General features: G+C 55.1%; 1 protein-coding gene across 4 annotated transcripts in view; it reads right to left on the minus strand.

The window, feature by feature from the left end:
* Nucleotides 1-14560, minus strand: part of NPHP4 (nephrocystin 4) — a 140157-nt gene that overhangs the window by 105663 nt on the left and 19934 nt on the right. For all 4 annotated transcript variants that reach the window (XM_057555489.1, XM_057555484.1, XM_057555476.1 and 1 more), the window contains 3 exons: nucleotides 5581-5753; nucleotides 4456-4520; nucleotides 1766-1921 (listed from right to left, as the gene is read on the minus strand). In XM_057555489.1, coding sequence (XP_057411472.1) covers nucleotides 1766-1921; nucleotides 4456-4520; nucleotides 5581-5753 — 394 coding nt within the window. The remainder of the gene's footprint in view (nucleotides 1-1765; nucleotides 1922-4455; nucleotides 4521-5580; nucleotides 5754-14560) is intronic.

Consider the following 14560-nt stretch of genomic DNA (forward strand, 5'->3'; position numbering starts at 1 on the left):
AAGACTCACAGAAGCTGAGCTCCCCGCAGGCGCGCACATAGGTGCCTAATACCCGCGTAGTCACAGCGGTGCTGACAGCGCCCCCCTGACCAGTGGGAGGGGGCTCAGAGCCGGAGGCAGGTTCCACCCTCTCAATCCCAACAGCACGACCAGGACGGAGGTTCTCCCTCTGCCTGCCTGTAACTCTAGCTCCTCCTCCCTCCTTCCCGGGTGAACACAGGCGCGTCGCAGAGGGCACACAGCTGCCTGCGGGGGGCTTCAGGAGCGTTAGAGCTCGGTGACCCACGGCAGACCCAAACCTGGGACCCCCTCCACCCCCCCGCCCAGGACGTGCTCCTGTTCATGGTTAACCGGTCATTTCTCATGTATCATCGTCTCTTCTCTGAGACGCTGGAGAAACAGTGCCCTCGTGACGGTGACGACCACCGTGCGCCCGTCCCAGGAGTTCATGAACTCAGATAACGAGGCCGGCACCCCAGCCTGGACCCCAGCGCCCAGGCCCCAGGCAGGGACATCGTCACCGAGACGAACACTCCCCCTCCTGGAGCTGAGCCGTCTCTTCAGGTCCTGAGTGTTTCTGGTGCGAGCCAAACACTCAGCACCTCCCAGCTCTCCTCCCCAGCCACTCACACCCACAGCCACATCCTGCCCCTCCTGGAAGGGAGCTGCAGCCGGCCCGCGGAGACCAGAGGTCCCTGCAGCCCCAGGCGGGGAGGCTGGGGCGGTCCCTCCTCCTGGATTCTCCCAGACGGCCAGGCAAAAAGGCCCCAAGGGTACCCAGAAGGAGCATGAGACCGAGGAGGGGAGGCCCGTCAGCAGGACCCGAGAGGAGAGCAGCCCTCACAGCGACTCGCGGCTGCGAAGGGCTGACCCACACCCACCAGGAGAATCAACTTCTGAAACACACCCAGACACAGCCCTGAGCCTGTCCCATGAAATTCAGTTCCAAAGGAATCGAGCCGTTTCACTCACAAGTGGAAAGGTAGAACAGCCCAAGTGTCCATGCACAGGTAAATGGATAAACAAAACGTGGTCCATGCATACAGCGGGGCACCACTCAGCCTTAGAAAGCAAGGAAATTCCGACACACAGAACAACAGGGATGAACCCTGAGGACACTATGCCCAGCAAAATAAGCCAGTCGCAAAAGGACCAATGCTGTAGGATTCCACTCCTAGGAGGTCCTTAGAGGAGTCAACTCATAGAGACAGAGCGCAGAATCGGGGGGGCCGGGCTGGGGAGGGGATGGGGAGTTAGTGTCTAGCGGGACAGAGTCTCAGTCTGGGACGATGAAAAGGCTCTGCAGGTGGACAGGGAGGATGGTTACACAACAGTGTGAATGTACCTAATGGCCCTGAACTGCACACTTGAAAATGGTTAAAATGGTAAATTTTATGTTATGTCTATTTTACCGCAATTAAAAAATGATAATAATTAAGCCACTGATATGATGGCCCAGCAAGGGTGGGATCTAGCAACACTGGTTTTTCTGGCCACAGTCATACAGACATGGGCTATTTGTCTTATGAAAGCATTTCTCGAGGAGAGAAGGCAGAGATGACCTGAGGGATGTGAGGTGCGTTCAGGAAGGGACTGTGAACGAGACGACACTGCTGCCCTCCCCCTCCTCCCCTTCCTCCTCCCCCTCCCCCCACCACCAGGCTGTTTGCTGGGGGGCCCAGCCAGCACTCACCCCAATTCCTGCAAGGTCTGACCATGAACTAACAGAGACTCACCAAGTAGACAGAAACAGAGGAGCCCTTACCCGATTCTCCATGAGCTGGAAGGAGACCAGGTATCTGCTGCAGCCCAGACACCAGAAGGTTCTCGGGAAGAAGGTGGAACACGGGCTCCAGGAGCGGGTGTGGCTTCAGCGTGTACTGCAGGCTGCAGTTCTCAATGAGGGTCATGTGCTTGTTTTCTGAGGGAGAAAACACCTCCTGTGACAGCCCGAACCAAGGCACCTTCGGTCAAACCGACCAATAAACTGAGCATCTTGGAAAAGAACTCAACAAACAGGAAAAGTATTTTTCTAGGGAGACAAGGGAATTGCTCTGTTTGCTCAGCCAAAGAGCAAAAAAGAATCAATCCTTAAATAACTCTCACTGGTAAAATTGCAACGAAGGAGATACTTGTTTCTGATCCAACATAACAAAATCTCTCCCCTCACCTCTTCCCCAAGAGCAGTGAAGTCAGGCATCGCTTGCTCCCATAATCAGAGGGAGCCTAGAAGGCCCTCTGACCAGAGGCCTGCATCCCTTTCAGTCTCAGCCTTGCATCCGTCAAGACCCACAAAGCAGCAGGACTCGGCCCTGGGTGGCCAGTGGCCTCCAAGACAGAGTCCTGTCCTCAAGGAGGGACCGTTCTTCTGGGGTGACTAAGACACAAGCATGCCGACATCCATAACACACAGGAGAACGGGATCCGAACCCCAAGGAAGGTTCGGATAACGTGCTAGGGGAAGTGGGAAGAGGGAAAGCATCCTGGAGAAAGGAACCACTGGGAAGAGCTCAGATACAGAGCACTCGGGAAAGTGGAGGGAAGGGCGTCAATAGAAACTGGGTTGGGAAGGACCACAGACAGGCCCTCAACACATTCCCATCAAATGGGCCATCTTGCTTGGGCTTGATTTCCTCCACTGATAGGGGACTCACCACCTCCTGAGGCATACTTTGTGATTTCATAAGAAAAGAACTAAATATCACCTACTACATTCGTCAGAAAAACAAAACTATATTATCAAAAACCAGATTTTTAATATCTAACCACTCCAAACATGGGATCTGCTTACTTTAAAATGTTAAGTACCCTGAAAGGCACTCTGCTACATGGCTGGCTGGTGAGCACGCAGGTACAACCTCTATGGAGGGCAAACGGGAAATAATACAAAACTGTGAATGCACAGGCCCTCAGACCAGCAATCCCACTTCTGGGAGTTTACCCTACAGATTCACGTGCACACTTGCAAAAGGGCAGATGTCCACTGCAGCAAAGCCTTCAACCCTCTGTTCTTACAGAACTGCCCCAAGGGTCCATTTGTGGTGGGTTGGTTCAATCACAAACAGCAATTCAATGAAATACCACACAGCTGTAAAAAGAATGAGCACGCTTTCTAGGTACTGATATGAAACATTCTCCAAGATAAATCATTAAGGGAAAAAAGAAAGGTCTGGGACAAGTACACGGGGGCAAAAACAGAACAGGGAAATGCACGTTTGCTTGTGTGTCATCAGAGGACATAGAAGGACCCACAAGATCCCAGAGAGGAAGGTCCCCTGTGGTGCAGGTGAAGGGTCGAGCAGAGGTGGAAGGAGACCTCACCTGAACCTTTTCATACTATTTAATACTTTGAATTCTGGGTCATGTGACTGCATTACCCATCCAAGAAAAACAGCCCCACCCTTTTAGAAATGCCCCTGAGAAGATGAGCTGACGGCCTGAGGCGATCCCTCCCCAGGCACCCCTCACACGGCTGCAGTTCCCACACCCTCCACCAGCGCCCAGATCCGTGGGCCTGGAACAAACCTGGGGGCTGTGTCTGCTGTTCGAAAGGTGCTGAGTCTAAGGATACTTCAGGAGAGAAAACGCTGGCAGGTTAATGATTAAATTCAATTGGGAAATAATCTAAAAGCCAGTATTTATCAACAAAACCAAGTTTCTGACCGATTGTTCCTCTATTGTGAGATTTTCACCAAATTCAGAGGGAGTGGATGGGTCCGGGTAGGCTTGGGTTTTTCATACAGGCTGGGTGCCCATCGTGGAATCTGGGCAACATCGCAGAGACAGAAAGTCATCCCCCCACCCCAAACAGACCCACCTCCACCGCTTGGCCCCCGTCCACACTCCCCGAGGGCCAGCACAGAGCCCACACGGGCCCCTGAAACAGCCTGTGAGCCCATCCCCCCGCTTCACCGCGCAGCCGGCAGCCAGGGGGCCACAGGTCCCTCCCACGGGTACCGACTGCTCGGGAGGAGAAGCCACAGAGGCAGGGCGGGAAGCCCACTCTGCCCTAAGGCCGGCCGCCCGCGCGGGGCCCATGCATGGCAGGTGCTCCTGCAGGATGTCACTCTCGTTAGGCACCGCTGGACACCTTGCTGTGTTGGAGATGACCCGTGGACTTCGCGGTCAAAGGCTGCCTGGGACAGCCGGTGGGCAGCGATGGACGGCAACTGCTTCACGTGGGGGCGAAGCTGCCACCCCAGGGGCAAGGGGGCCAACAGCCCTCCCACCAGGTGGCCCCCCTGGGGTCGTCTTCACACAGCTACACCATCCTTATAGGCTCGTGTGTCTCAGATCTGCAAATTATGTCAGAACTCCAAGCCCAGTGTTACATGTTCCCCAAATCTATTAACAACTCTGCTAAGCTGATGAGCTTCTAACACTCAGGGAAGTCATATGACGAACAGATGCTGCTGAGGACGGCAGGAGCAGGCCTGGCCAGGCCTCGTCTCTTACGTTCTATGGGGTCCTGGAGAAGCGGGTGCAGGAGGGCTCGGGGGCTGCCGTGATACAGTCTCAACCTGCAAAACAAGACCCGTGAGACGCAGGTCAGCATCTTGCGTTTACTCATGGGATGTCAGCTGTGCTTCTCGAAAGGAAGGCCTTGGGGACCCCAGCACCACACCTCCAGGAGCTTTCTCGACCCTCCGTGGGAAACAGACGGCTATGGACAGCATCAGATCCGCGAGCCCTCGGCAGTCGAGGCCAAGCATGTCCAGCACACACACAGCATGGCCCGAGTGCAGCCTGAGAACCTCAGCGCTAGAAAACAATGCCTGGGGCGGGTCATGCTTGGAAATGTCCCGGGAAAACAACGTTTGAGGGGTTTCCACGATTGTGTGTCTGGAGTGGTGGTTCTCAACCCGGGACGATGTTGCCCCCATCGGGATGTCTGGTAAAGTCTGGAGATATTTTTGGCTGTCACAGCCGGGCGGGGAGGGGACTGCCTGGCATCTAGTGGGCAGAGGCCAGGGGTGCTCCGAGACCTCGTACACCACACGGGGCAGCCCGAAGTGTCTGCAGAGCCAGGGCTGGCAAGCCCCGATCTACAGTGACAACGCAAACCCCGCCGCGGCTGAAATGACCGCACACCGTCTCATCCATCCGGGCACGTCCAGCTCCTAATGTAGCAGAGCCTGGCACATAGCGGACCCCCAGCCAGTGTTTGCTGAGTGAACACCTACTGCTCCCTGGGCGCCTGTCTGGGAAGAACCTACTGTTTACACTCTGGACCCTTGGGAGATGGGCGCTGCATTGAAGATGAATTCAAAGAGTTTAAACAACTGGCCTAAGACCCCCCAGGAGTAAGTGACGGAGCAGGACTCAGCCCTTACCCACCTGACATCAGAGCCCACCCCCGAGGCCAAAGCCCGTCCTGCTCCCACCTGGAGAACGATGGCTTGGCTTATCCAGAAACAGCAAACCCAGTTACAACCCGAAGCAAAAATACCCCCCCAGGAGACTGTGATGAACACATATGCTGACAAATTCAAAGCTTTCTAGTCTGGACAAATAATGAGCCGTTAAATCACCACAGAAAGACGCTGGAAACCCCAGCGACGGGGAAAATGAGGCCGATACCGTTTGTCCTGGGGGGCAGAGGAAGGAGATTCCGGGTTGTTGCTGAAGAGCCGAAGGATTCCAAACCCACAGGACAAAGTCTGAAGGGTCCCGTCCCGTCTCCTGCCTTCAGTGACCACTTCCACCACGGCCACAACGTTAGGGTGGTTCAAGGATGTGTGGAAATAGAAGGGCTGCAAGAGAGAAGCCAGGGACGGACTGAACGTTCACGACCTGCAAAGAAGAAACACGGAGGGACGCGGGTGCGCCCCCTCCTCACCCCTCTACAGTCGTCACGTCAACGCCACAAACACGCCGCGTGGGGAGCAGCGTCCCTTCCAGGCGCCAGAGAAGAGAAGGGGCCCAGTGAGCGAGCCCCTCACAGCTCCTGCTTCCAGGGTGCCCAGCATCTGGGACATCAAACTACTTGCTTCTCCTCTGGGACCTTTCCATCCACAAAAAAATGCCAACAGACCCAGAGCCTCTGGAGAAGAAAGGGGCTGGGCAGCCACGCGCCCCACGCCCATCACCCGGGAGGACCACGAGCCCAAAGACGTAAGTAGCCCACCGCACCCACGCACCCGCTGGGCCGGTTCATGCAACACCGCTGTCAAACTTCAATCACAGCTTGCCAGTATTGACTCTAATCCCTGTTTCGTGTGGAAATACCATGAGGCTGCACCTGAATGAATTTTGTTTAAACTAAGCAGGATCCTAAGTTCGGAGCCCAACTAACATCTTTTTATGATGAATATTGCTGTGGGATTTTTTTTTTTTTTTTTTTTTTTGCTGCATTTGGTCTTCGTTGCTGCATGTGGGCTTTCCTCTAGTTGCAGTGAGCAGGGGCTACTCTTCGTTGCGGTGCGTGGGCTTCTCATTGCGGTGGCTTCTCTTGTTGTGGAGCACAGGCTCTAGGCGTGCAGGCTTCAGTAGTTGTGGCACGTGGGCTCAGTAGTTGTGGCTCACAGGCTCTAGAGCACAGGCTCAGTAGTTGTGGCGCACAAGCTTAGTTGCTCCGCGGCATGTGGGATCTTCCCGGACCAGGGGTTGAACCCGTGTTCCCTGCATTGGCAGGCGGATTCTTAACCACTGGGCCACCAGGGAAGTCCCACGGTGGAATTCATTATTATAGGAGTTGTGGACCCAAGCCAAGTAGATGATAATCAAATTGCTCCTAAAAGGTTTCCTACTTGCAGCCTCTCCATCCTCTAAGGTACAGATGGCAGCTCTCACTCTCACCAGGGGGAGGGGGGACACGGGCGGGTCAAATCCAGCTCTCATTGCTGAGATGCACCCTCCCAAGTGGGGATGGAAGCACCTTCCCTCTGCTGCTGTTTTCCGATCTCCTGAAATCCAAAGCAGTTGCTCTCAGCTCACAAACGTCGTAGACACAGGAGACAGAAATGGAGGCACTAACTGGGTTTGCGAATCTATGGGCAACAAGCATCCCAGGAGCCCAGGTCCGCGCTGACCTGAGGCTCTGGACCCGAGTGGTCCCCGGAACCCAGCGTCCTTGTTGGGGCAAAGCCCAGGTGTAGAGTCACCAGCAGAACACAAAGGCCACCCTCCCCCCAAGGCAGGGCCGGGCTTGGCCGGGCCGTGGAAACGTGACTTAAACTTGGAACAATCCCCCATTAACGAGTCATTACCATGGTGTCACCGAGAAAACGTTTACTGTAATCACAGACTGTCAGCCCAGGATAACAGAGAGACACATTAAAACATCAGCCATGAGATATAAATCGTTATTCTATTATCTTTTATTGCAAAATGATGAAATAGTGACCACTTACAGCTGACAGGTGGTTGGACCAAGAGAGAATTATGTTTCCGTTTCCAAGACTCAAGAACTGTTTTAAAAAGGCCTGCTGTAAAGTCAAGTTTGTCATTATCTCACCTCTCATATGTACACCTGTGCATATCAGTTTTATGAACACTACCCACTTTTCCTCTTGGCAGTGAAACAAACATTGTCAGCTCTGATGCAAAGCAGCAATAAGCCTCCAGCTTAGAGGTCACCTTGAAATCCTTTGCCTGGAGGCGGTGGACCAGCTGCTTTGGGGACGTCCCACGTGTGGATTCATGGCTGTTGCCCCTCCCTTTCCTTTACCACTGAAAACAATTATTCTGAGACCAAACCGACCACGGAGCCCCCTGGTCTGTCTCCAGAGACTCCACTTTCACCAGGAGGGTCGGCCTTGGAAGCTCCGTGAATCACAAGGCGACACGAGGTCTGAGGGTCTCATCCCATCATTACTGCTGGTTAAGGACGGATGCTTTTCCAAACATCATTTATTGCCCCTCTAGTGTGGGCACAGCGCGTGCTAAAGAATTTCTAAGGAACCTGGAAAACGCGATCCAGCCCTCAAGAAGTTCAAAGTTCAAAGGTAAAGGCTAGGTTAGGCAGGTAGAAAATGCACACCCTGCCCAGGGCCGACCAGCTCGGAGGGTCGGTGGAAGCAAAAGTCTCCTGGGATGAACCACACAACTCTGCAGCTTCAACGTGTGTGTGTGTGTGTGTGTGTGTGTGTGTGTGTGTGTGTGTGTGTGTGTGTGTGTGTGTGTGTGTGTGTGTTTGGCGGGGTCCCCAGGAGGGCCAAGTCACCTGGAACCCAGGCACTCCCCCACCCCCAGCCCCGTGGGGTTGGCCAGACATCTCAACCGCGGTCAAGCAGCACTGCAAACAAGCCCTCCAGTGTCAGGACGCCTCAAGAAGGCCGTGCAGGACGCTCGCAGATGCGTCGGCTGCCACTGCACGATTAAAAGCTGGAGTCAAGCCCGTCCAATTACCTGCGAGAGAAGCCGCCGGAGATGGCAGGGTGGGGCTCTGGCTCTCCCCCGCGTCACATCTCACTCACCCACCCTTGACAAGGTGCCCCCCTGACAGGAGAAACAGATTAATAAATGACAGAAGTGCTCCTGTCTCAATGCCTTCATCTTGCGACACACGGACAGCACTCTGCCTCGGGGCCCAGGTTCCACTTTCACCCACACGACTGGGCCTCCGGTGACGTGCTCCCAGGGAGAGGCTGCAGCCTCGAGTTCCCGGCCGCAGCTCCGCTCGATCTGCCCTAATTAGACACGTGCTCTTCGGCCCCCGGCCGAGGTCAAGGCCACAGGGGAGAGGATCAGAAATTAAACTGGTGCCTTCCAAACCTGCTTTTCTTAAATAAACCTTCAATACGATGTCTTCAGGAAGGTAAATATATCACAAATCCTTCCTGCAGCCAACATCTGCCAGCTCAACCTTCCATCTGAGGCTCAGAGCAGTTTCCTGCACACAAGCCAACACAAGACTGAGTGCTCCAAGCACAGTAAACTCACCAAGCAAAGTTGCCAAGCATCTCGGGAGATGCAAAATCTCTAATTCCAAAGTCAGAGGCTTCCGCTCATCCGGGGTGGGGCCCACCATTATCCACAGGAAGGGACACAGCCCTGGAGGCAGCCCCCCACCAAGAGAATTATCTGGCTCAAAGTGTCCACAGAACCAGGGTTGACAAGCCCCGATCTACGGTGACAACGCAAACCCCACCGCGGCTGAAATGACCGCACACCGTCTCACCCATCCGGGCACGTCCAGCTCCTAATGTAGCAGAGCCTGGCACATAGCGGACCCCCAGCCAGTGTTTGCTGAGTGAACACCTACTGCTCCCTGGGCGCCTGTCTGGGAAGAACCTACTGTTTACACTCCAGACGCTTAGGAGATGGGCGCTGCTGTCCCTCACGCACGGACGATGAATTCAGAGTCAAGAGTTTAAACAACTGGCCTAAGACCCCCCAGGAGTAAGTGACGGAGCAGGACTCAGCCCTTACCCACCTTACATCAGATCCCACCCCCGAGGCCAAAGCCTGTCCTGCTCCCGCCTGGAGAACGATGGCTTGGTTTATCCAGAAACAGCAAACCCAGTTACAACCCGAAGCAAAAATACCGTCCCAGGAGACTGTGATGAATACACAACAGCATAAGCTGACAAATTCAAAGCTTTCTATTGTCCCCACGAGGTAGACAGTTAAATCACCATACAGTCAACTAAATCCCAGTGCTGGAAACATCATGGAGAGACATCCTTTGTCCTTCTATTCATTCACTCATTTCTGTCCCCTTCCTACCACCGTCCATTCCTGCCTTGGTGTCCCCGGCACTGGTTTCTGTTGAGCTGGAGAGGAGAGAAGCCCTCCTCGGGTGACACGGCTGAGGCAGGCTCTCTCCATAGAGACGGTGCCCGGGAGTGATACTGGATTCCTGCTTTGCAGATTGTTTACATCAGGAGCAGCTCTTGGAACACGTGAGAGGTGTAAGAAGCGGGTAAGGCACGTTCAAGAACCCGGAGATTAATCAAGGCACGGCAGAGCCTCCCAGAGTTTCGTTTGGACACGCTGACATTCCTTGACAGCCTCCACTTTTTTTTTTTTAATTTTATTGAAGTATAGTTGATTCACAATGTTGTGTTCATTTCTGCTGTACAGCAAAGTGATTCAGTTATATATATATACACATTCTTTTTTTATATTCTTTTCCATTATGGTTTATCACAGGGTATTGAATATAGTTCCCTGTGCTACACATTAGGACCTTGTTGTTTATCCATTCTATATACAATAGTTTGCACCTACCAACCACAAACTCCCAACCCTTCCCTCCCCTACCTCTCCCCCTTGGCAACCACAAGTCTGTTGTCTGTGCCTGTGAGTCTGTTTCTGTGTCGTAGATAAGTTCACTTGTGTCATATTTTAGATTCCACATATAAGTGATATCCTATGGTACGTGTCTTTCTCCGTCTGACTTACTTCGCTTAGTATGATCATCTCCAGGTCCATCCACGTTGCTGCAAATGGCGCGATTTCATTCTTTTTGATGGACAGCCTCCACTTTTATAGGGGAGTCACCTCACTCTCATTACTCTGACGAACAAGAACGTTCAGGAGCTGGTTGCTCTCGGTTGGCGATGGGAAGAGGAAGCAGCCCCATTCCCTGTGTCTGTCGGAAGCCAGGGATCGACCTGTGACTTCGGCAACACCTCGGGCTGAGACGGGCTCAGGAGGAACCATCTCCTGGTCTGGGTTCTGGCTGCCTGAGAAGAACCACTAGGATTCCCGCCAGTCACTCGCATACAATCAATAAAGGAGGAGAAAGGAGCCCGTCACTGAAAGGTTGAGCATGATTAGTTAAGGAAAGAATCTAAGGGAGAATTATGTCCATCGCAGAAAGAAAGTGTAGGAACTCCACAGTACTTTGGCCTCCCGGATTATTTTTTAAAGATATCTTTTGAGAGTTTGAATGAATGATCAACCGTCTCAGCACAAGTGAAGGGCAATTCCCCTCCACCGAGGACAGTCTCTAAGGAGAGCATATAATTCTGAGTCAGGGCTGAGAAGCCCGGAGCTGGTCCCCTGGGCTCCGCCAGACAGAGCCAAGAGGCTAGGACAAGAGGGGATCTGAGCGCAGCATGAGGAATTCATCACTCACAGAAAGAAACACCCAGCTCGGGCTCAAGGAAGGACTTCTTTTTTCCCAAGTCTTTCCTCAGGGCATTGTTTGCAAAGTAATGAAATAACATCTTCTTTCAGGGCTGCACATTACAGTGACAACTCAATCAAAACCCAGAGCCCACGCGGTTGATTCAGGAATCCACGTGTAGGCCGGACAGCCACGCCGATTCCAAAGACGGTCCCCTGCTACTGACAGCTGGCGACCTCCCGTCGTTACCACCCCCAAACCACGGCTGATCGGTAGAACCAGAAAAACCCAGGCGATTAGTAAAATCAGAAGAAGACCATCACCAAATTTCAGAATCACCTCTAAAAAGGGCAACTTATGTTTCTCTCTGTTCCCATAGGTATGGACGCAGAGCTTTGCTCAGATGACGAGACCACAAAACCAGTCCCTCCTGCTATTCTGGGCCACCTTGGGAATGCTCCACATTTCATGTAAACACGTACGTACACGTATGCACGCAAGTACACACACAGGCACACACACACACACACACACACACACACACACGGCGAAGGGGGAGTCTCTTTAGTTAACTAAACTCTGAAGGTCAAGGATGAGAGGAAAGCGCGGGGCAAGGAGGATGCCGCCGAGTGCCTCATCGGGATGGGCGTTCCTGGGGCACCACTGGCCTCTGCTGCTCGCCTTGGGCATAGCAGCTGCAGCGCCGCTCTTCCCTGAGCAATTCCGTGGCTCTGGCACCAGCTCCCAGCCCAAAATGCTCTGTTCACCCACACCAGCCTTGCTGCGGGCTCCACTTCAGTAACTAAGGCTGAAGGGTGCAGACTCTTCCAGAAACTGTGAGGGCTGTGGTCCTCCCTAACACACGGCCCCGTCCCCGTGCCCCACTCAGCAGAACACAAACGATGCGGCGGCACTCGGCTCCCACAGCTCAGATCAGACCTCAGCCGTGAGCTGAAAAGGCCAGAGACCCACAGCTCCCAGGACACAGGGACACACGAGGAGCCCTCTCCGGCACGGACGCTAAACCCTGCACGAGTCCAGGAGGGGGAGCGGCAGCTCTGAAGGCTTCCTTGCAACGCGACCTCCACTCTGCAGGGCTCACAGTCACCGAGCTGGTGGGGGGACAGGGCAGGCCCTCCGCGTGTGGCCTGTCAAGGCTGTGACAGCCGCTGCCACGGGGAAAGCCAAGGGGAAAGCCACAGAGGGAGGGCTCATCTCGGGACCCCAGTGGCGGCAAAGTGCTGCCGTGCTGATTTCAGAGCATAACCATCCCCTCGACCCGGCAGCGCTTCCAAACAGAGCCTGCAGGGCCCCTCCGACGCCCGGAGTCAAAACAAGGCCCGAGAACAATCCCTGCGGTCAAGGCGGGTGTCGCTCACGGCCTCTGACCTGCCAGATTGCTCTTCAAGGCGGATGGCGGGGACGAAACCACACCAAGGTGCTGGGAGCCAGCCTCTCCCATGGAGACTCCCCCGGAGAGGACCCTGTGTCACCGTAGTAACTGTCACCACACCGGGCTTCCCGGGGCCTGACTGTCCGCCCGAGAAAGAGAATCCAAACAGCCCGGCCCTGGAAGGCTCCCAGCAACATCGGGGCCACCGCGCTCCTGCCAGGCCTTGACCGCCCCAAGTCAGAGGCGTGAAGGCGACTCACCGCCTGAGCTGGGACGGCACCCAAAGCAGCTGCCCACCGCCACTCCCCGGTTTACAGCACGTGGCCTTTCTCTCGGCCGGACTCTAAGGGGCACCTCACAGGCCGTCTGGCAGCCTGGACACCAGCCGCGGTCCTGGGCCGCCGGACACACGTACCCACGGCCTTATCTACTTTTCCTGACCTCCGGCGGGGGGGGGGGGGGGTGGTGTCACCCTCTCCGGCACGTTCAGTAAGGGGACCAGTCAGGATCAATCCACGCTGAGACATGGCATCCCGACTCTGGGTGACCGCCAAGTGCAGAGCCGCGACCCGGCGGCCTCACGACTGGGCCAGGACCGTCCCCCGCAGAAAAGGGAGGCTCGCTTGGTCTGGTTACGCACGGTGACCTCCCCCAGGATGGCCATGGTCACCGCCCCCACCTCCATTATTCACTGTACTGTCACTTACTGGGCTTCCCTGACTCTGTACACACGGGAAGGATAAAGCCAACACAGCACCGACCCTCCCGATACCCGTGAACGTCCCCCGCAGGACCCGCTGCCTACATACAGGTTCAGCTTGAAGCAGCAGCCGGGAAGAAGACCTCTGGGACGCCTCCCGCTCTTGAGGAAGAGCCCAGTGTCCCTAGGAAGGCCCTGCCCAGACAACCCGCCAAGCCCAGCCTCGGCCGCCTCTCCACGCCTCCCTCCCCCACCCCTGGGCACGTGCAGGGCCTGCCCTGCTTGCGGCACCTGCCACCCTGCTCGTCCCGGGGCTGGTTCCCTCCTCATCCTGGGGCCCAGCTCGCAGAGGTCCCCCTTCACCACTGCCTGCAGCACACCTCCCTTCTTCTTCGGGGCAGCAGCTGTCGGTCTCCTCCGGGAGCCTATCACACCTGCACCTGCTCTGTCGCCTGCCTGGGTGTGTCGTCCCAGCAGACTGCAAGTTGTCCAGGGTGAGAGCCACGCCAGGCCCGTCCACCCAGCATCGTCGCCCCGGCGCCCGGCACAATGGCCAGCAGACAGCAGGCGATGGAGGGATGCTTGCGAATTTGGTGCAGCTGAACGAAGATGGAAAACCCTATCTGCGGGGCGGCCAGACACAGCTACGTGGGCAAAATCGTGTCACCAACTGATGCCAACGCAGCCACCCCATCTGCAGCCAGAGGCAGGGGCTCCGGGCTCTGCTACCTTCCACCTGGGTAAGTCACTTTACTCCTAGGTCTCAAGTTGTTCATTTAAAAAAAAAAAAAAAGAGGGCTTCCCTGGTGGCACAGTGGTTAAGAATCTGCCTGCCAATGCAGGGGACACAGGTTCGAGCCCTGGTCTGGGAAGATCCCACATGCCGCGGAGCGACTAAGCCTGTGAGCCACAACTACTGAGCCTGCGCGTCTGGAGCCTGTGCTCCGCAACGGGAGAGGCCACGATAGTGAGAGGCCCGCGCACCGCGAGGAAGAGTGGCCCCCGCTCGCCACAACTAGAGAGAGCACTCGCGCAGAAACGAAGACCCAACACAGCCAAAAATAAATATAAATAAATTAATTAATTAAAAAAAAATATATATATATATAAAAAAAGAAGAAGAAGAAACTAAAAAGAAAGAAAAAGAAGGGGAGAGGAGAAGTAGGGGAGTCAGATGAGATCGATAATTTCCTAACTTTAACTTTGTTCCAAAAGCTGCAAGGTTCCGTGAAGGCAACGAAATCCCCTCGTGTGTCCCTCCCACTCCCAGCTGAACCGCTCAGGGCGTGTGGCTTCCACCCAAGATTCTGTCTGGAAACAGGGGCCGGCCGCCAGGACGAGCTTGGCGAGGGCTGGGCCTGCTGCTCAGGGGCGTTCCTGGGGTCTGGGACGCGCTGGCAGCGCCCCCAGGCCCGCTGTACCCTGCACGCCCACCCCGCACACCCGCCTG

Source organism: Balaenoptera acutorostrata, chromosome 1 (assembly GCF_949987535.1).
Source record: "Balaenoptera acutorostrata chromosome 1, mBalAcu1.1, whole genome shotgun sequence".
Lineage (NCBI taxonomy): Eukaryota > Metazoa > Chordata > Mammalia > Artiodactyla > Balaenopteridae > Balaenoptera > Balaenoptera acutorostrata.